The following is a 21,555-nucleotide window of genomic DNA, read 5'->3' as shown; positions in this document are numbered from 1 at the left end:
TCTTGCGTCAATGAGTCAATTAAAGGTAATCGTTTACATTTATTTTGATCTACTATACATGCAACTTGTGATCACTGAATGCACCCACAGAAAGAGTTATATTAACTGGAGACGCAACAGCGCAAATTTGGTTTTAGAAATGGGGGGGACATAACTGCTCCCTGAGGCGTCCGCATGGTCCTAAAGCACACCGGAGCCACGTTTTGTATCACAGTGCAATGATAAAACTGGGGGGGGACAAACATGCAATTTGAGAATGGCCCTGTGGAGATGCACAACAAAAGGTTTCAGCGCCAAACCAATAATCCTGACGCTCCAAAGTCAAACTCATAACAGGCAGGTTTCTTTCACAGGTGATCAACAATAACATGACTAACCCCACATTATTACAATAAATACATGTGATTCTCAACCCCTACACCATGTCTGGTCATTTATAACAGCAAGTCTTTAGATCAAGTCACGTATGACATTATGACAATAGTCACATGAGGATTCTTATCAAAAGGCTTTAGGAAAGGCAAAACGCTTGTTCACTGAAGTAGCGACAATAGTATTTGTGTATAGGATAATCAGCCTCACCTTTCTCCCATCCGATCTACAATGAACTCATCTCATATCCTTTCTTTCCTTTCCACTTTCTTTTCCTTCTTCCTGGTGAATTCACTCTTCCTATAGTGTACGTCCTGTTAGTGTCTCTACATGTCCTTCCTTCCTCTCCTCTCTGATAGGTTACACTACCTATCATTCCCTCGTCTCCAACCCTGTGTTGCTCTCTTCTCAGGGCCAACCCCTCACTTTACCTCCCCCTCCACTCTATCCCTCCCTTTCCTCTTTCTGGCATCCCCTCCTCTCTATCCCTCCCTTTCCTCTTTCTGGCATCCCCTCCACTCTATCCCTCCCTTTCCTCTTTCTGGCATCCCCTCCTCTCTATCCCTCCCTTTCCTCTTTCTGGCATCCCCTCCACTCTATCCCTCCCTTTCCTCTTTCTGGCATCCCCTCCACTCTATCCCTCCCTTTCCTCTTTCTGGCATCCCCTCCACTCTATCCCTCCCTTTCCTCTTTCTGGCAATTCCCTCCACTCTATCCCTCCCTTTCCTCTTTCTGGCATCCCCTCCACTCTATCCCTCCCTTTCCTCTTTCTGGCATCCCCTCCTCTCTATCCCTCCCTTTCCTCTTTCTGGCATCCCCTCCTCTCTATCCCTCCCTTTCCTCTTTTCTGGCATCCCCTCCTCTCTATCCCTCCCTTTCCTCTTTCTGGCATCCCCTCCACTCTATCCCTCCCTTTCCTCTTTCTGGCATCCCCTCCTCTCTATCCCTCCCTTTCCTCTTTCTGGCATCCCCTCCTCTCTATCCCTCCCTTTCCTCTTTCTGGCATCCCCTCCTCTCTATCCCTCCCTTTCCTCTTTCTGGCATCCCCTCCTCTCTATCCCTCCCTTTCCTCTTTCTGGCATCCCCTCCTCTCTATCCCTCCCTTTCCTCTTTCTGGCATCCCCCTCCTCTCTATCCCTCCCTTTCCTCTTTCTGGCATCCCCTCCTCTCTATCCCTCCCTTTCCTTTTTCTGGCATCCCCTCCTCTCTATCCCTCCCTTTCCTCTTTCTGGCATCCCCTCCACTCTATCCCTCCCTTTCCTCTTTCTGGCATCCCCTCCTCTCTATCCCTCCCTTTCCTCTTTCTGGCATCCCCTCCACTCTATCCCTCCTTTCCTCTTTCTGGCATCCCCTCCTCTCTATCCCTCCCTTTCCTCTTTCTGGCATCCCCTCCTCTCTATCCCTCCCTTTCCTCTTTCTGGCATCCCCTCCTCTCTATCCCTCCCTTTCCTCTTTCTGGCATCCCCTCCTCTCTATCCCTCCCTTTCCTCTTTCTGGCATCCCCTCCTCTCTATCCCTCCCTTTCCTCTTTCTGGCATCCCCTCCCTCTATCCCTCCCTTTCCTCTTTCTGGCATCCCCTCCTCTCTATCCCTCCCTTTCCTCTTTCTGGCATCCCCTCCACTCTATCCCTCCCTTCCTTTTTTCTGGCATCCCCTCCTCTCTATCCCTCCCTTTCCTCTTTCTGGCATCCCCTCCTCTCTATCCCTCCCTTTCCTCTTTCTGGCATCCCCTCCACTCTATCCCTCCCTTTCCTTTTTCTGGCATCCCCTCCTCTCTATCCCTCCCTTTCCTCTTTCTGGCATCCCCTCCTCTCTATCCCTCCCTTTCCTCTTTCTGGCATCCCCTCCACTCTATCCCTCCCTTTCCTTTTTCTGGCATCCCCTCCTCTCTATCCCTCCCTTTCCTCTTTCTGGCATCCCCTCCTCTCTATCCCTCCCTTTCCTCTTTCTGGCATCCCCTCCACTCTATCCCTCCCTTTCCTCTTTCTGGCATCCCCTCCACTCTATCCCTCCCTTTCCTCTTTCTGGCATCCCCTCCTCTCTATCCCTCCCTTTCCTTTTTCTGGCATCCCCTCCTCTCTATCCCTCCCTTTCCTCTTTCTGGCATCCCCTCCTCTCTATCCCTCCCTTTCCTTTTTCTGGCATCCCCTCCTCTCTATCCCTCCCTTTCCTCTTTCTGGCATCCCCTCCTCTCTATCCCTCCCTTTCCTCTTTCTGGCATTCCCTCCTCTATATCCCTCATTTTCTACTAGTCCCATCGCTCTATTCCTTTAATCTGAAATGTTGAGGATTAAAAAGGCATCCCGTTTTCCCCTCTAATTCTCCCCCCTCCCTCTCAATTCTGTCAACCTGGTCATTTGCAGAGGGAGTGAGTGAGGAAAAGAACGGTAAAGGGCTGATATTGACTAAATTGAGGGGTAATCAAGGAAACATGAGAGAGAGAGAGAGAGAGAGAGAGAGAGAGAGAGAGAGAGAGAGAGTAGGGGAGAGAGAGAGAGAAATAAACCGACAATAGAATCACCCTGCTCTCCTAACTTATCCTGCCGGTAGCACCATGTGTGAGGGTTTCCACCAATTCAAGGAGGTTTGACCAGAGACACATGGCGACCGCATGGCAACCTAGTCTCTCAATAGACCAATTGGATCTTTGATTCAGCATTTAGGAGGACCTCATTGGCTGGATTATCATGTTCATTATCATCAACATCAGTAGTGTTCTATTGGTGGCTGACGAGCTCAATTCTGGGATAGATTAGAACTTTAGGTTTGGACCGGGACTTTGGCTGGAGAGTTTATGTAATAGCTAACCGGAGAGAGAGAGGGAGGGAGAGAGGAAAGGAGAGGGACAGTGCATGGGACAGAGGGAAAGAGAGGGGGAGGAGAGGAGGACTCAGAGAGAAAGAAAAGCTGATGGGAAATAAGAGAAGCAAAATGAGGAAGGTAAGGGATTATTCCTCAATTATTTATTGTCGTTTAGATTACTTTGGGATTTAGTATTGGAGATCTATTGATTCTATAGATGTGTGAGAGACAGACGTACGTTTTTTTTTTTTTTTACTGTAGGCGGTGTAAAAGTAACGTTTCTACGACTTGCAATGTGCATGATTTTAACAAATCGACATTGGTTCTTGTACATTGACTTTTAGCTGAATCAGAAATATATATTTTTAAATGTTTATTAGCATTGACGACACTGAGTTAACTGTACAGAATACTGGTTCATACAGGCTGCTAGGAATTACTGAAACTAGGAAGCATTGCTGATTTAGTGACAGCATACTGGTTCATACACACTGCTAGGAATGACTAACAAGGAAGGAAGCATGACTACTTTAGGGATCTAGTCTACAGCCTAGTGTGTCTTAGAACAATAAGGAACAGGGCTGAAAAACGAATTCACTCACCTGCCATTTCTATTGGCCGAACACACCTTTTCTGATCATTCTGATTGGTTGGCATGTGGTTGGTTAATCGATTTGATTGGTTCCCCTCCTTAAGGGGGTGTTGCCCTCGGAGGGGAGCGGAGCCCCATTGGCTGCGGCGGCAATGCTGGGGGGTGTGGGGGCCCTGGAGGAAGAAGAAAAGGAGGAAGATGAAAGAAGAAGAGTGTTTGCTGTGGTCCAGAACTGCACCGTGATACACAACATCGTGGGCCCCGCCTGCATCTTCCTCAGAGAGGCGTTCATTCAGAGCCAGCTCGTACGTAACCTTACAGAGATGCGCACACACACACACACACACACACACACACACACACACACACACACACACACACACACACACACACACACACACACACACACTTTCTAATGTAAACTACATACTATACCGATATAATAGTCATCCATTTATCCATTTCAGACATTTTGTCTGAACAAATCACGAGTTCTCTGTGGTCATTGACTAGCTTTTACAAGAGTGTAACACCATATGAGCTTGTACGTTCACCAAGACCTTACATCCATCCCATAATATCATTACCATCATGATCACTTAATCAAACGTCACCCTGTTCACAGTTCTGACCCAATCCACCTGCATCACTTCATCAAACGTCACCCTGTCCACAGCTCTGACCCTATCCACCTGGATCACTTCATCAAACGTCACCCTGTCCACAGTTCTGACCCTATCCACCTGCATCACTTCATCAAACGTCACCCTGTCCACAGTGCTGACCCTATCCACCTGCATCACTTCATCAAACGTCACCCTGTCCACAGTTCTGACCCTATCCACCTGCATCACTTCAACAAACGTCACCCTGTCCACAGCTCTGACCCTATCCACCTGGATCACTTCATCAAACGTCACCGTCCACAGCTCTGACCCTATCCACCTGGATCACTTCATCAAACGTCACCCTGTCCACAGCTCTGACCCTATCCACCTGGATCACTTCATCAAACGTCACCCTGTCCATAGTTCTGACCCTATCCACCTGGATCACTTCATCAAACGTCACCCTGTCCACAGCTCTGACCCTATCCACCTGGATCACTTCATCAAACGTCACCCTGTCCACAGCTCTGACCCTATCCACCTGCATCACTTCATCAAACGTCACCCTGTCCACAGCTCTGACCCTATCCACCTGGATCACTTCATCAAACGTCACCCTGTCCACAGCTCTGACCCTATCCACCTGCATCACTTCATCAAACGTCACCCTGTCCACAGCTCTGACCCTATCCACCTGCATCACTTCATCAAACGTCACCCTGTCCACAGTTCTGACCCTATCCACCTGGATCACTTCAACAAACGTCACCCTGTCCACAGCTCTGACCCTATCCACCTGCATCACTTCATCAAACGTCACCCTGTCCACAGTTCTGACCCTATCCACCTGGATCACTTCATCAAACGTCACCCTGTCCACAGTTCTGACCCTATCTACCTGGATCATTTCATCAAACGTCACCCTGTCCACAGCTCTGACCCTATCCACCTGGATCACTTCATCAAACGTCACCCTGTCCACAGCTGTGACCCTATCCACCTGGATCACTTCATCAAACGTCACCCTGTCCACAGCTCTGACCAGTGGTGTAAAATAATTAAGTAGGTTTTTGGGGGTATCTGTAATTTACCTTACTATTTACATTTTGGACTTCACTTTTACTTCACCACATTCCTAAAGAAAAGGATGTACCTTTTAATCCATACATTTTTCCTGACACCCAAAAGTACTCGTTACATTTTGAATGCTTAGCAGGACAAGAAAATGGTCCAATTCACAAACTTATCAAGAGAACATCCCTGCTCATCCCTACTGCCTCTGATTTGGCGGATTCACTAAACACAAATGCTTCCTTCGTAAATTATGGCTGAGTGTTCGAGTGTGTCCCTGGCTATCCATCAATAAAAAAAAGAAGAAAATGTGTTTAATATAAGGAATTTGAAATGATTTATACTTTTACTTTTGATACATTTTAGCATTTTAGCAATTACATTTACTTTAAATACTTAAGTATATTAAAAACCAAATACTTTAAGACTTTTACTCAAGTAGAATTTTATTGGGTGACTTTCACTTTTACTTGAGTCGTTTTCTATTAATGTATCTTTACTTTTACTCAAGTATGACAATTGTGTACATTTTCCACCACTGGCTCTGAGCCCATCCAAACGTCACCCTGTCCAAAGCTCTGACCCTATCCACTCACCACCCTGTCCACAGCTCTGATCCTATCCACTCACCACCCTGTCCACAGCTCTGATCCTATCCACTCACCACCCTGTCCACAGCTCTGATTCTATCCACTCACCACCCTGTCCACAGCTCTGATCCTATCCACTCACCACCCTGTCCACAGCTCTGATCCTATCCACTCACCACCCTGTCCACAGCTCTGATCCTATCCACACACCACCCTGTCCACAGCTCTGATCCTATCCACTCACCACCCTGTCCACAGCTCTGATCCTATCCACTCACCACCCTGTCCACAGCTCTGATTCTATCCACTCACCACCCTGTCCACAGCTCTGATCCTATCCACTCACCACCCTGTCCACAGCTCTGATCCTATCCACTCACCACCCTGTCCACAGCTCTGACCCTATCCACACACCACCCTGTCCACAGCTCTGATCCTATCCACTCACCACCCTGTCCACAGCTCTGATCCTATCCACACACCACCACCACCGTGTCCACAGCTCTGATCCTATCCACTCACCACCCTGTCCACAGCTCTGATCCTATCCACACACCACCACCACCGTGTCCACAGCTCTGATCCTATCCACTCACCACCCTGTCCACAGCTCTGATCCTATCCACTCACCACCCTGTCCACAGCTCTGACCCTATCCACTCACCACCCTGTCCACAGCTCTGATCCTTTCTACTCACCACCCTGTCCACAGCTCTGATCCTATCCACTCACCACCCTGTCCACAGCTCTGATCCTATCCACTCACCACCCTGTCCACAGCTCTGATCCTATTCACTCACCACCCTGTCCACAGCTCTGAACCTTTCCTCTCACCACCCTGTCCACAGCTTTGAACCTTTCCACTCACCACCCTGTCCACAGCTCTGAACCTTTCCACTCACCACCCTGTCCACAGCTCTGTACCTTTCCACTCACCACCCTGTCCACAGCTCTGAACCTTTCCACTCACCACCCTGTCCACAGCTCTGATCCTATACACTCAATATCAGGTTCTATTTCTATGACACCAGCATCTCCCCTGTGACATCATCACCATTACAATTCTGAGCAGCATGATTGGAGGAATCCACTACTACATCATCTCCACCAAATATCATCTGCCAACCCTGTGAGTGTCCCATATCCATTGATGCTACTATACATTGTTTTTAGTGATGGCTTATTTACTTTAAACTTAGAGCACCGTACAACATTATTTTAGCAAGCAAAACTTTCTATGGTAGACCACATCCTGCTGTGTTTTACAGTACCTTGCAAAAGTATTCACCCCCTAGGCATTTTTCTTATTTTGTTGCATTACAACCTGTAATTTATAATTGATTTTTGTTTGGATTTCATCTAATGGACATACACAAAATTGTCCAAATTGGTGAAGTGAAATGAAAAAAATAACAAAAAACGGAAAAGTAGTGCGTGCATATGTACTCAACCCCTTTGCTATGAAGACCCTAAATAAGTGCAACCATTTACCTTCAGAAGTCACATAATTTGTAAAATAAAGTCCACTTGTGGGCAATCTAAGTGTCACATGATCTGTCACATGTTCTCAGTATATATACACCTGTTCTGAAAGGCAACACCACTAAGCAAGGGTACCACCAAGCAAGTGGCACCATGAAGACCAAGGAGCTCTCCAAACAGGTCAGGGACAAGGTTGTGGAGAAATACAGATCAGGGTTGGGTTATAAAAAAATATCAAAAACCTTGAACATCCCACGGAGCACCATTAAATCCATTATTAAAAATTGGAAAGAATATGGCACCACAACAAACTTGCCTAGAGAGGGCCGCCCACCAAAACTCACGGACCAGACAAGGAGGGCATTTATCAGAGAGGCAACAAAGAGACCAAAGATAACCCTGAAGGAGCTGCAAAGCTCCACAGCGGAGATTGGAGTATCTGTCCATAGGACCACATTAAGCTGTACACTCCACAGAGCTGGGCTTTACGGAAGAGTGGCCGAAACAAAATAAGCAAACATATTTGGTGTTCGCCAAAAGGCATGTGGGAGACTCCCGAAACATAGGGAAGAAGGTACTCTGGTCAGATGAGACTAAAATTGAGCTTTTTGACCATCAAAGAAAACGCTATGGCTGGCGCAAACCCAACACCTCTCATCACCCCGGGAACTTCATCCCCCCAGTGAAGCACAGTGGTGGCAGCATTATGCTGTGGGGATGTTTCCGTAGGCAGGGACTGGGAAACTGGTCAGAATTTCAGGAATGATGGATGGTGCTAAATACAGGGAAATTCTTGAGGGGAGCCTGTTTCAGTCTTCCAGAGATTTGAGACTGGGACGGAGGTTCACCTTCCAGCAGGACTATGGCCCTAAGCATACTGCTAAAGCAACACTTGAGAGGTTTAAGGGGAAACATTTAAATGTATTGGAATGGCCTAGTCAAAGCCCAGACCTCAATCCAATTGAGAATCTGTGGTATGACTTAAAGATTGCTGTACACCAGCAGGAACCCATCCAACTTGAAGGAGCTGGAGCAGTTTTGCCTTGAAGAATGGGCAAAAATCCCAGTGGCTAGATGTGCCAAACTTATAGAGACATACCCCAAGAGACTTGCAGCTGTAATTGCTGCAAAAGGTGGCCTCTACAAAGTATTGACTTTGGGGGGGGGGGGGGGGAATAGTTATGCAGCTCAAGTTTTCATTTTTTTTGGTCTTATTTCTTGTTTGTTTCACAAGAAAAAATATTTAGCATCTTCAAAGTGGTAGGCATGTTGTGTAAATCAAATGATACAAACCCCCCCAAAATGTATTTTAATTCCAGGTTGTAAGGCAACAAAATAGGAAAAATGCCAAGGGGTGAATATTTTCGTAAGCCACCGTATATTATAATTTCCCTTCATGAGGTTGGAATAATACTGTGAAATTGTAACAATGATGATAATGTCCTATTAGTGTAAGAGCTGTTGAAAAGACCACCTTAAATCTCAGCTTGTTTTGCATGGGTGAATTTTGGGCTTGCCTGGCGACATCACTAGTTGATCTAAGTTAATAGACCAATAGCAAAGGGAGTTTCAAACCTCACTGCCAATAACAACAATTTTTCAGGTTACATATCCCTCCTCCAATTAGACCCCTTACTCAAACCACTCCCAGACATTCCTAGCAAAATTCTTGCTTGAGAAATGTAATTTTGGTAAAAAGCCATTTTTGTTTATTTTGGACCTTTTTAATTAACAGTTACAGTAAGGGATACTTCGGGATTTTTGCACTTCCCAAGAGTTAGATGAACTTGTGTAAACCATTTTTATGTCTGCAATCAGTTTGAAGGAAGTAGCTAACTAGCATTAGTGCAATGACTGCATGCTAGCTGTACCTGTAGACTCCCAGCCATTGCTCTAAAGATACTTAGCTTTGGCTCGCAAAACTACCTCTAACTTCCTTAATTCTGGACGCTGAGACATTAAAAAAAAGGTCTCCACGAGTTTATCTGACTCTGGGGAAGTAGATAAAGGGAACATTGCCAACATCTCGCAGGATCCCTTTCATTTATACCAAGAAAGAATTTGATAGACAAAGAAAGTAGAACAAAGAAAGATAAAAGAGAACGACGGCCTAGAACAGATTGTACTGTAGATGTTGTCGAAGACAGAGTGTGTGGCGATGACATGGTCAGTGCTCAGCCTGTTCCTCAACGTTGTAATTTAGATGATGGATTCATCTCCTGCTCACCGAGCAAGCAGTATCTGATATGTCCTGTTATTCCAGATTAATGTATTTGTTCGAGTGAGAAGAGATCATATTTTCTCAGTCCCAAGTGGCACCCTATTCCCTATTTAGTGCACTACTTTTAACCAGGGCTCTGGTCAATGACCCTGGCTGCATGGTAACTCTTGCCCTGTAATCTGTTTTGACCTATGACCCTGGCTGCATGGCAACTCTGGCCCTGTAATCTGTTTTGACCTATGACCCTGGCTGCATGATGAAATGTTATTTGTCACATGAATGAAATATTATTTGTCACATGCTTAGTAAACAACAGGTGTAGACTAACTGGCAGAACCCACTGTGTGTGTGTGTGTGTGTGTGGTGTGTGTGTGTGTGTGTGTGTGTGTGTGTGTGTGTGTGTGTGTGTGTGTGTGTGTGTGTGTGTGTGTGTGTGTGTGTGTGTGTGTGTGTGTGTGTGTGTGTGTGTGTGTGTGTGTGTGTCCAGTCATTGGCAGAACCTACTGTGTGTTTGAGACTGACTACAGTCAGATTGCACAACATCACTGATTACTCTACAAATCCCCTTGCAACAAACTGATCCCCTCTAACACGCTGCCTGTGTCTACCACACACTGACTACATCCCAAATGGCACCCTATTCCCATATAGTACACTGCTTTGGATTGATGAGACCTGGTCAAAGTAGTGCACTATACATGGAATGGGGTGTCATTTGGGACATAACCACTTCGATGTAGCCTACCACTGACAGACAGAGCAGTGCAGCCAATAACAGGGGACGGAATAGGACTGTGTTGAGCGAACTGAGGGGTTGCTAAAGCCAGTCGGATCACATGCTGTGTAATCCTGTAACAAATCGCCGGTCTGGCTGCGTAACATGAATTGATGGGGTTTTAGAGATGAGGGAGGCAGGGAGGGAGGGAGGGAGGGAGGGAGGGAGGGAGGGAGGGAAAGGATGCAACTTGTATGAGAGAGAAGTGAATGAATCCTCTGTATTTTGGTTTTTGCCATCTCTCACTCTCAAATGATTCCCTATCAAATTATTCTCTATCAAATGAGTCCATATCAAATGAGTCCATATCAAATGAGTCCATATCAAATGCTTTACTTACCTGTCCAGTTCAGTCCGCAACATTCAGCTGGAGCTAAATCAAAGATGTGCAGTTCTCTTTGTTTTTATGAGAATGTTTCTCTGTCAGTCATTGTGTGTGTGTATTTCTGTTCATCTACACTACAGTATATTCAGTGTCCTTATCTTTGTGTGTGTGTCTGTGTCGGTGCGAGCTAACACACTGTGTCTGTCACTCTGTATGTGTTCCCTCCAATCTGAAACCCTGCAGGACAGAGACCTACGGCCAGAAGAGATTGAAGGTACAGATAAGAGACATTACACAGAGCCAGTCAACACTGTCATCCTCCCTCTGTCCCTGTTCCTCTCAGTCAACACTGTCATCCTCCCTGTCCCTGTTACCCTCAGTCAACACTGTCATCTTCCCTCTCCTTCCCTGTTTCTCTCAGTCAACACCGTCATCCTCCCCTGTCCCTGTTTCTTTCAGTCAACACCGTCATCCACCCTCTCTCCCTGTTTCTCTCAGTCAACATCGTCATCCTCCCACTCCCTGTTTCCCTCAGTCAACACCCGTCATCCACCCTCTCTCCCTGTTTCTCTCAGTCAACACCGTCATCCTCCCCCTGTCCCTGTTTCTTTCAGTCAACACCGTCATCCACCCTCTCTCCCTGTTTCTCTCAGTCAACACCGTCATCCTCCCACTCCCTGTTTCTCTCAGTCAACACCGTCATCCACCCTCTCTCCCTGTTTCTCTCAGTCAACACCGTCATCCTCCCACTCCCTGTTTCTCTCAGTCAACACCCGTCATCCACCCTCTCTCCCTGTTTCTCTCAGTCAACACCACCATCCTTCCTCTCTCCCTGTTTCAATCAGTCAACACCACCATCCTCCCTCTCACCCTGTTTCTCTCTCCATCTTCCTGTCTTTTCCATACATACTCATATTTTCAACATACTGTATTTACTCCCAAACAACAATAAATCCCAGTGTTCTGGCTCTACTGTGTTGTCCTCCCTCAAACTTAAAGACACTTTGATGTGGCTGCAGGTTTTTCCACCACTCATACAGGAGTAATAGAGCCCTTGTTCACAATTGTATAAAAGAAAAATGTATCAGGGGGGCTGCAGCACCTCATCACTCCTACTTCCTGCAGCTATGGGTGTGGCTTGTCATCAAAGAGTCTAAAATTAATATAAGAAACAATGTCTATTTTTCTCATTTCTATTCAACAACCCCCCCTGCTCTCCTCTCCCCCATTCCCCCATCCATCTCTCCTCATCCTTATCTACCCCTCACCCGTCTCTCCTCTCCCCCCATTCCCCCATCCACCTCTCCTCATCCTTATCTACCCCTCACCTGTCTCTCCTCTCCCCCCATTCCCCCATCCATCTCTCCTCATCCTTATCTACCCCTCACCTGTCTCTCCTCTCCCCCCATTCCCCCATCCATCTCTCCTCACCCTTATCTACCCCTCACCCGTCTCTCCTCCATCCCCCTCCTCCATGTGCAGAGCTGAAGGAGGCGTTTGGGGAGTTTGATAAGGATAAAGATGGCTACATCAGCTGTAAGGAACTGGGAGAGTGCATGAGGACTATGGGGTACATGCCTACTGAGATGGAGCTCATCGAACTCAGCCAGAACATCTGTGAGTCACACACACACACACACACAATAACACACACACACACGGACGTAAAGACATACATTCACACATTGTGAGTGTGCACGCATGCAGCACACACACATTAACCAGAGAAAGCGAGGCCATACCCTCTGTGTATAGTATTTGAAGCTCTTTAGCTCTTCATCACCCCTGTGACCATTTCTGTAATGACTCTTGTTTCCATCTAGGTGGCGGCAGAGTGGACTTTGAGGACTTTGTGGAGCTGATGGGTCCTAAAATGTTGGCGGAGACAGCAGACATGATAGGAGTGAAGGAGCTCAGGGATGCTTTCAAAGAAGTACGGAGAGACAATATTCATCTTATTATATCTGTTTATAATATAAGACCACAAATTAAATGACAAGTTATTCTCTTAACCTGCTCTTTCTATCCATTTAATCTATCCTCTCCCCTCCCTTTCTACTCCACTCTCCCCCTTTTTCTGTCCCTCTCTCCCTCACCTCACTTTACTTCCTCCTGTCCTCCTCCTCCTCATCCTCGTCCTTCTTCTTCTTCAGTTTGACTCTAACGGGGACGGTCAGATCAGCCTGGCTGAACTGAAGGAGGCCATGAAAAAGCTGGTGGGGGAGCAACTCAACCAACCAGAGATCGACGAGATCCTCCGAGACGTCGACCTCAATGGGGACGGCCTGCTCGACTTCGAGGGTGAGGGGAGAGAGGGGGATGAGGGGGAGAAGGTGAGGGGAGAGTGGGAGGAGAAAAGGGGACAGTTTGGTGGACTTTGAGGGGAGGATGGGAGAGAGGAGGAAGGGGGAAGAGAAAAGGAGACGATTTGGTGAACTTGAAAGGGGAGAGAGCAGGGGAGAAAGAGGGAGGGAAGGCAGCAGGAGGAAAGGGTGTGGAGAGAAGTAATAAGAAACTAATAGAGAAAGGAGAGAGAGGGGATAAGGGGAGAACCAATGCATCAGAGAGGAAAATGTGGCATTGAGATATGATGAAGGTTGCTCTCCACTACAACACTATGTTCACCCTGTTTCACCATACCAAACTCACTATGTGGTCACTATACTAAACTCACCATGTTGTAACTGTACTAATACTCACCATGTTGTCACTGTACTAATACTCACTATGTTTACACTATACTAATACTCACTATGTTGTCACTATACTAATACTCACTATGTTGTCACTGTACTAATACTCACCATGTTGTCACTGTACTAATACTCACTATGCTGACACTATACTAATACTCACCATGTTGTCACTGTACTAATACTCACTATGTTGACACTATACTAAACTCACCATGTTGTCACTATACTAATTCTCACCATGTTGTAACTGTACTAATACTCACCATGTTGTCACTGTACTAATACTCACTGTGTTGTCACTATACTAAACTCACCATGTTGTCACTATACTAATTCTCACCATGTTGTAACTGTACTAATACTCACCATGTTGTCACTGTACTAATACTCACTATGTTGACACTATACTAATACTCACTATGTTGTCACTATACTAATACTCACTATGTTGTCACTGTACTAATACTCACCATGTTGACACTATACTAATACTCACCATGTTGTCACTATACTAATACTCACTATGTTGACACTATACTAATGCTCACCATGTTGTCACCATTCTAATACTCACCATGTTGTCACTATACTAATACTCACCATGTTGACACTATACTAATACTCACCATGTTGTCACTATACTAATACTCACTATGTTGTCACTATACTAATACTCACTATGTTGTCACTATACTAATACTCACTATGTTGTCACTGTACTAATACTCACTATGTTGACACTATACTAATACTCACTATGTTGTCACTATACTAATACTCACTATGTTGTCACTGTACTAATACTCACTATGTTGTCACTATACTAATACTCACCATGATGTCACTGTACTAATACTCACTATGTTGTCACTATACTAATACTCACTATGTTGTCACTATACTAATACTCACTATGTTGACACTATACTAATACTCACTATGTTGACACTATACTAATACTCACCATGTTGTCACTATACTAATGCTCACCATGTTGTCACCATACTAATACTCACTATGTTGACACTATACTAATACTCACTATGTTGTCACCATTCTAATACTCACTATGTTGACACTATACTAATACTCACCATGTTGACACTATACTAATACTCACCATGTTGACACTATACTAATACTCACCATGTTGACACTATACTAATACTCACCATGTTGTCACTATACTAATGCTCACCATGTTGTCACCATTCTAATACTCACTATGTTGACACCATTCTAATACTCACTATGTTGACACTATACTAATACTCACCATGTTGTCACTATACTAATGCTCACCATGTTGTCACCATTCTAATACTCACTATGTTGACACTATACTAATGCTCACCATGTTGTCACCATACTAATACTCACCGTGTTGTCACTATACTAATACTCACTATGTTGTCACCATTCTAATACTCACTATGTTGTCACCATTCTAATACTCCCTATGTTGACACTATACTAATACTCACCATGTTGACACTATACTAATACTCACTATGTTGACACTATACTAATACTCACCATGTTGACACTGTACTAATACTCACCATGTTGTCACTATACTAATGCTCACCATGTTGTCACCATACTAATAAAAATGTAGCTCATATTTTGTGTTCTTTCTACAGAGTTTGTCAGGATGATGTCTCGCTGACTCTCCTGGCCAGAACATCATGATGACATGACTTTTAGAGACTAGTAAACAACAAAACCTCCTCAGTCCTCAGTTTGTTGTTGAACATGTAATTACAGTATTATTGATGTACAAATATTTCATGTTGTTTTTAGGGTATTTGTTCTTATTTTTTTCATTGCTATAGCAACAATCCCTCCTAATACTGTATGTTTTTGTTGTATAACTGTAACATTGTAATAATAATAATATTTGTTAAGTGGTTTTCATGTGTTATGTTCAAAGTGCTACATTATGTTATCAGTTAGTGATGCTTTTGTGTAGTTTCAGCCAGTAATTTTAAAAGTAGTGCTCACGAGCCACAATGGGTCCCGTTAAATGTGTAATACAGCATCCATTTTGTATGATATGTTACATCCTACAAAATATCCATATATATATCAATATAAACACAGTTGAAGTCAGAAGTTTACATACACTTAGGTTGGAGTCATTAAAACTCGTTTTTCAACCACTCCACAAATTTCTTGTTAATGAATTTTGGCCCATTCCTCCTGACAGAGCTGGTGTAACTGAGTCAGGTTTGTAGGCCTCCTTGCTCGCACACACTTTTTCAGTTCTGCCCACAAATGTTCTATAGGATTGAGGTCAGGGCTTTGTGATGGCCACTCCAATACCTTGACTTTGTTGTCCTTAAGCCATTTTGCCACAACTTTGGAAGTATGCTTGGGGTCATTGTCCATTTGGAAGATCCATTTGCGACCAAGCTTAACTTCCTGCCTGATGTCTTGAGATGTTGCTTCAATATATCCACATAATTTTCCTGCCTCATGATGCCATCTATTTTGTGAAGTGCACCAGTACCTCCTGCAGCAAAGCACCCCCACAACATGATGCTGCCACCCCCGTGCTTCACGGTTGGGATGGTGTTCTTCGGCTTGCAAGGCTCACCTTTTTTCCTCCAAACATAACGATGGTCATTACGGCCAAACAGTTCGATTTTTGTTTCATCAGACCAGAGGACATTTCTCCAAAAATTATTTTTGTCCCCATGTGCAGTTGCAAACCATAGTCTGGCTTTTTTATGGCGGTTTTGGAACAGTGGCTTCTTCCTTGCTGAGCGGCCTTTCAGGTTATATCGATATAGGACTCGTTTTAATGTGGACATAGGTACTTTTGTACTTGTTTCCTCCAGCATCTTCACAAGGTCCTTTGCTGTTGTTCTGGGATTGATTTGCACTTTTACGTTCATCTCTAGGAGACAGAATGCATCTCCTTCCTGAGTGGTATAACGGCTGCGTGTCCCATGGTGTTTATAGTTGCTTACTATTGTTTGTACAGATGGACGTGGTACCGTCAGGCGTTTGGAAATTGCTCCCAAGGATGAACCAGACTTGTGGAGGTCTACAATTTTTTTCTGAGGTCTTGGCTGATTTCTTTAGATTTTCCCATGATGTCAAGCAAAGAGGCACTGAGTTTGAAGGTAGGCCTTGAAATACATCCACAGGTACACCTCCAATTGACTCAAATCATGTCAATTAGCCTATCAGAAGCTTCTAAATCCATGACATAATTTTATGGAATTTTCCAAGCTGTTTGAAGGCAGTCAACTTAGTGTATATTAACTTCTGACCCACTGGAATTGTGATACAGTGAATTGTAAGTTAAATAATCTGTCTGTAAACAATTGTTGGAAAATTACTTGTGTCATGCACAAAGTCGATGTCCTAACCAATTTGCCAAAACTATAGTTTGTTAACAAGAAATTTGTGGAGTGGTTGAAAAATGAGTTTTAATGACTCCAACCTAAGTGTATGTAAACTTCTGACTTCAACTGTGTATATATATATATATATATATATATATATATATGTATATATATATATATATATATATATATATATATATATATAATATATATATATATATATATATATATAATATATATATACATACACACACACATATTCATACATACATACACATATTTATACATACAATATATATATTATGAATTGGAGGTGCTCCTCTTAAGGATCGGCCCCTTCTTTTCAATTTTCGCCTAAAATGACATACCCAAATCTAACTGCCTGTAGCTCATGCCCTGAAGCAAGGATATGCATATTCTTGGTACCATTTGAAAGGAAACTTTGAAGTTTGTGGAAATGTGAAAGGAATGTAGTAGAATAAAACACAGATCTGGTAAAAGATAATACAAAGTAAAAACCAACCAAACGTTTTTTGTAAGTTTATTTGCACCATCATCTTTGAAATCCAAGAGAAAGGTCATAATGTATTATTCCAGCACAGCTGCAATTTAGATTTTGGCCACTAGATGGCAGCGGTGTATGTGCAAAGTTTCAGATTGATCAAATGAACCATTGCATTGCTGTTCAAAATGTATCAAGACTGCCCAAATGTGCCTAGTTTGTTTATTAATAACTTTTCATGTTCAAAACTGTGCACTCTACTCAAACAATAGCATTGTATTCTTTCACTGTAATACCTAATGTAAATTGGACAGTGCAGTTAGATTAACAAGAATTTAAGCTTTCTGCCAATATCAGATATGTCTATGTCCTGGGAAATGTTTTTGTTACTTACAACCTCATGCTAATCGCATTAGCCTACGTTAGCTCAACCATTCCTCAGGGGACCCACCAATCCTGAAGTAGATCCTGGACTGCATCTTTAACAAATACTGATTTATTGACAAATTGTACATTCTTCTCTGATTATTGATCAGATACACTGTTCTTAGTAACTGTCTGATTATATTATAGTGATATAATTCACTAGAATTACAATGAATGTTCATTCAAGTAGTTTCATACATTTGTTTATTTATGTATTTCATTTCCTAAAAGGAAATGAATTAAAAATAACTTTGTGTCAATATATATATTTCTTTTTACAATAAATGTTGAACTATACATCCTTGTTTGTTTGATGTTTGGGAGAGGAATCATAGAATGTTACATGCATTTTTCTACAGTAAAATAATGCTGCAATTTTTTATTAAAATCAGAGGTAAACACATTCTTTACGTTTGACAAAACTGACAAAAAAAAACCAAAGTATAATGAACTTGTTACATAATCTTTTAGCATGCATGCAACTACAGTAGCCCTTAATACAATACATCTCAATTGTATCAGACGAAGACCAGGACAATAAAAGCCTTTTCCAATGTACAGTATGTATGCATCTATTTCAGAGGCTTGTTGTCATGGTAATCTAAACATAATCACATCTCCATAGGTATAAAACTCTAATGGACCATTGACAATAACATGATGTACATTCTGCATGACGTTAGGATCGCTTTCAGCCCATCATTGGGCTGGTCTTTCAAAGACTAGATGAATGAAATACAATATCAAACTAAATCAAATCAAAGACAATACACAATATCAAAGATCAACCAAAAAAATGACCTTTACTTCATTTCTACAGTTACACTTCTATCTTGCACTGATATACTTGTTGTAATCACAATGAAAATTATCTACATTTACTTCTAATCAAGATGGCTATTAAAACAATTGTGAATATATTTGTCCAATGTTGAGATTAGACTTCATACTCCAGTCCAAGTCAACTAGTCGTCAACAGTATGATTATAATCTCTACCCGGCACAGCCAGAAGAGGACTGGCCTCCCCTCAGAGCCTGGCTCCTCTCTAGGTTTCTTCCTAGGTTCCTGCCTTTCTAGGGAGTTTGTTCTAGACACTGTGACTCTACATCTGCATTGCTTGCTGTTTGGGGATTAGGCTGGGTTTCTGTATAATTATAATCTGCTAAGGTAAAAAGGGATTTATTAAATACATTTGATTAATTGTGTATGTATGGTATAACTCCTTCCTTCCTATACTGCAGGTATCTGTCAGTCTACAGTATGGTATAACTCCACCTTCCTTCCTATACTGCAGGTATCTGTCAGTCTACAGTATGGTATAACTCTACCTTCCTTCCTATACTGCAGGTACCGGTCAGTCTTATCCACTGAAAGCGTTTTTTCCATCCTGACTGTATACACTGATTATACAAAACATTAAGGACACCTGCTCTTTCCATGCCATAGACCAGGAATGGGCCACAAAACTATCTCATATGGGACCACAGTTGCTCGAAGGTCTGTATACCCACATCCATACAATAAAATGTATTGCATTTTGACAGCAGAGATACAATTTGTATACTTTTTAGTTAATTTCGTGCAATTTCACACCTTTTGCCATGGGGTTTAGAGAACATGTGACAAATTTAAAGCAGGTTTACTGGAATTCTACACATCTTGCCATAGGGTGGTGAAAAATGTTAGCATTTTTTTGTATAATATCTGAGTTAGACTGACTAACAAAATCAATAGGAGACCCCATCAGGTAATTAAACCATAATAGTTTAGATAGCTGGCCGCTAAACTAACTTAGCAAACTAAAAGAAAATTTCTGACATGGGCTAAATTACTGACTATCAGTGACTTACATAACAAGAGAAAAACTGCTGATGCAAAACCACATTTCTAAATTACACCTTGTGTATTCTACTATTCTACCTGGCAACTTAGAACCCTTAGAACCTGATGGGCAGGGATTCTGCTGTCCTAGTGACAGGAATAAGCTGCTTCCACCATTGGGAAGAAAGGACAAGTCTTTCAGCACGTTTCATATGCTCATTTGGGGGTTTGGATCTGTTTTATATTCTGCTTTCAGCACCCATTATCCAGGAATAAATGTCCTTCTGGAAGGACCGTTCCCAACCATTGTACTCAGAGCATTAACTGGAGTATGCATCTGCAACCAAGCTGTTTCTGACACTGAAGATTAATTTCTCCAATTTGACAGACTCCCACAAGCTTTGTGTCCACTTCAGGAAATGTGTCATGTCATCATTACTCTGGCATTTTATTAAGTCTTGTATCAAGCTCTTTTTTAAATCATACACAGCCTCACTGTATCCAGCATTGACTGGAGACATAGGGGGAGTCCCATGCCAGAGTCCTGGGATGTAGCAGCTGCTTGTGTCTGGATCATACTCCATCACGTCAGTGAACTTGGTGATATTCTCCTTCTTCTCCATTCTGGCTGCTGCCTGGGTCATTTCATTCAACTGTTCCAACAACTTCTTCCTGTCCCTCATGTTGTTGTCATGAGCAGACATGTCTGACACATTTTGGTACACAAAATGACATACTGGCTTCTTCCCTACTACCTTCATCCTGAGGAAGGTATGAACAACAATCTGCAGAATGTCTTTCATCTCTGTGGAGTTCTCCATGGAGATGTTGATGATTGTGACGTCACTGAGTCCTATCACCAGTGTGGCAAGTTCATTGTCATGTTCATAACTGTCATCTAGTTGAGCCAACTCTGGTGATTTCAACCCCTCTGTGTCAATCACCATGATGAAGTCACATTTCAGCTCCTCCTGGAGTTCTTTGTTGACTTGAATCAGTAGCATGAAGGCCCCTCTGGTGCATCTTCCACTGCTGACAGCAAACTGGACCCCAAACATGGTGTTGAGGAGAGTGGACTTCCCAGTACCTTGGTCCCCTAAAACTGTCACAACCCGGATCTTGCTGTTAGAGTCCACAAGAGTATGAAGCTGAGTCAGTACAGCTGATATCCATTTCAGAGGGATATTTGATGCATCTCCATCCACAAGCTCAATGGGGAAACCATCCAACAGCATCTGAGCACACAATCCAGGGAGATGCTCCATCCGTTTCCATTGTTGGCTACTTTTAGGGAGGGAGCAGGCAGCTTCATATAACTGGCCCAACTCACGCAGGAAGTGTTCAAGACCTAAGGAACAGTCAGATAATTGCAAATCTGCAATGTCGTCTTTATTCTCCGGAAAATTTTGGCAAAGATCTTTGTACCGGTCCTGCAAACCAGACAGGTTCTGACGTGAAAGATTGTCCAGATTTATCCGCATCCATTTAAGGAAATAGGAACGCTCCACTCCTGAACCTGACAATCCTAACATAAAGCTTGCCATTGCATCTGACATGTCAAATGTATGTTGCTTCTCTCTCAGCTCTTCCTCCTTTTTCTTCAGAGAGCTCTTGTAATGTTCAATGTCTTGACCCCCTGCTTTTCTAAGCCTACATCTCTCTTTCTCCAACTGGGAAATCTCTTTCCAGATTTGCCCTTGTAAGGGTAGTTGTTTGTCTTTGAATTTGACTGTGTCTTTGATGTTCCTGGTGATTTCATCTGTTATCTTCCTGGCACTCTGACATTCATCACAGTCTTCATCAACCACAATCCCACTGTGATGAGCCACGTCAGTCATGTTTTCCACTGTCAACCGGTCTGGACTTTTTTCAATGACGTCACCAACAGATGATTGCAGGGTTGAGACAAATTCTG

The 21,555-nt window shown here is 43.4% G+C and overlaps 1 protein-coding gene across 2 annotated transcripts in view; it reads left to right on the top strand.

Moving 5' to 3' along the window:
* LOC115190194 (calcium-binding protein 2) overlaps nucleotides 1–15,418 on the top strand; it is a 36,249-nt gene extending 20,831 nt beyond the window's left edge. Inside the window, exons 1-7 of one of the 2 annotated variants that reach the window (XM_029748700.1) lie at nucleotides 3,291–3,312; nucleotides 3,871–4,071; nucleotides 11,082–11,112; nucleotides 12,321–12,455; nucleotides 12,662–12,771; nucleotides 12,992–13,139; nucleotides 15,178–15,418. In XM_029748700.1, coding sequence (XP_029604560.1) covers nucleotides 3,304–3,312; nucleotides 3,871–4,071; nucleotides 11,082–11,112; nucleotides 12,321–12,455; nucleotides 12,662–12,771; nucleotides 12,992–13,139; nucleotides 15,178–15,203 — 660 coding nt within the window. In that variant the 5' untranslated portion in view covers nucleotides 3,291–3,303 and the 3' untranslated portion in view covers nucleotides 15,204–15,418. Of the gene's footprint in view, nucleotides 1–3,290; nucleotides 3,313–3,870; nucleotides 4,072–11,081; nucleotides 11,113–12,320; nucleotides 12,456–12,661; nucleotides 12,772–12,991; nucleotides 13,140–15,177 lie in introns of those variants that run through there. The other variant, XM_029748692.1, reaches the window with a different exon arrangement.
* Nucleotides 15,419–21,555: the final 6,137 nt, after the last annotated feature.

Source organism: Salmo trutta, chromosome 4, assembly GCF_901001165.1.
Source record: "Salmo trutta chromosome 4, fSalTru1.1, whole genome shotgun sequence".
Lineage (NCBI taxonomy): Eukaryota > Metazoa > Chordata > Actinopteri > Salmoniformes > Salmonidae > Salmo > Salmo trutta.
This window is presented reverse-complemented; position numbering and strand designations above follow the sequence as displayed.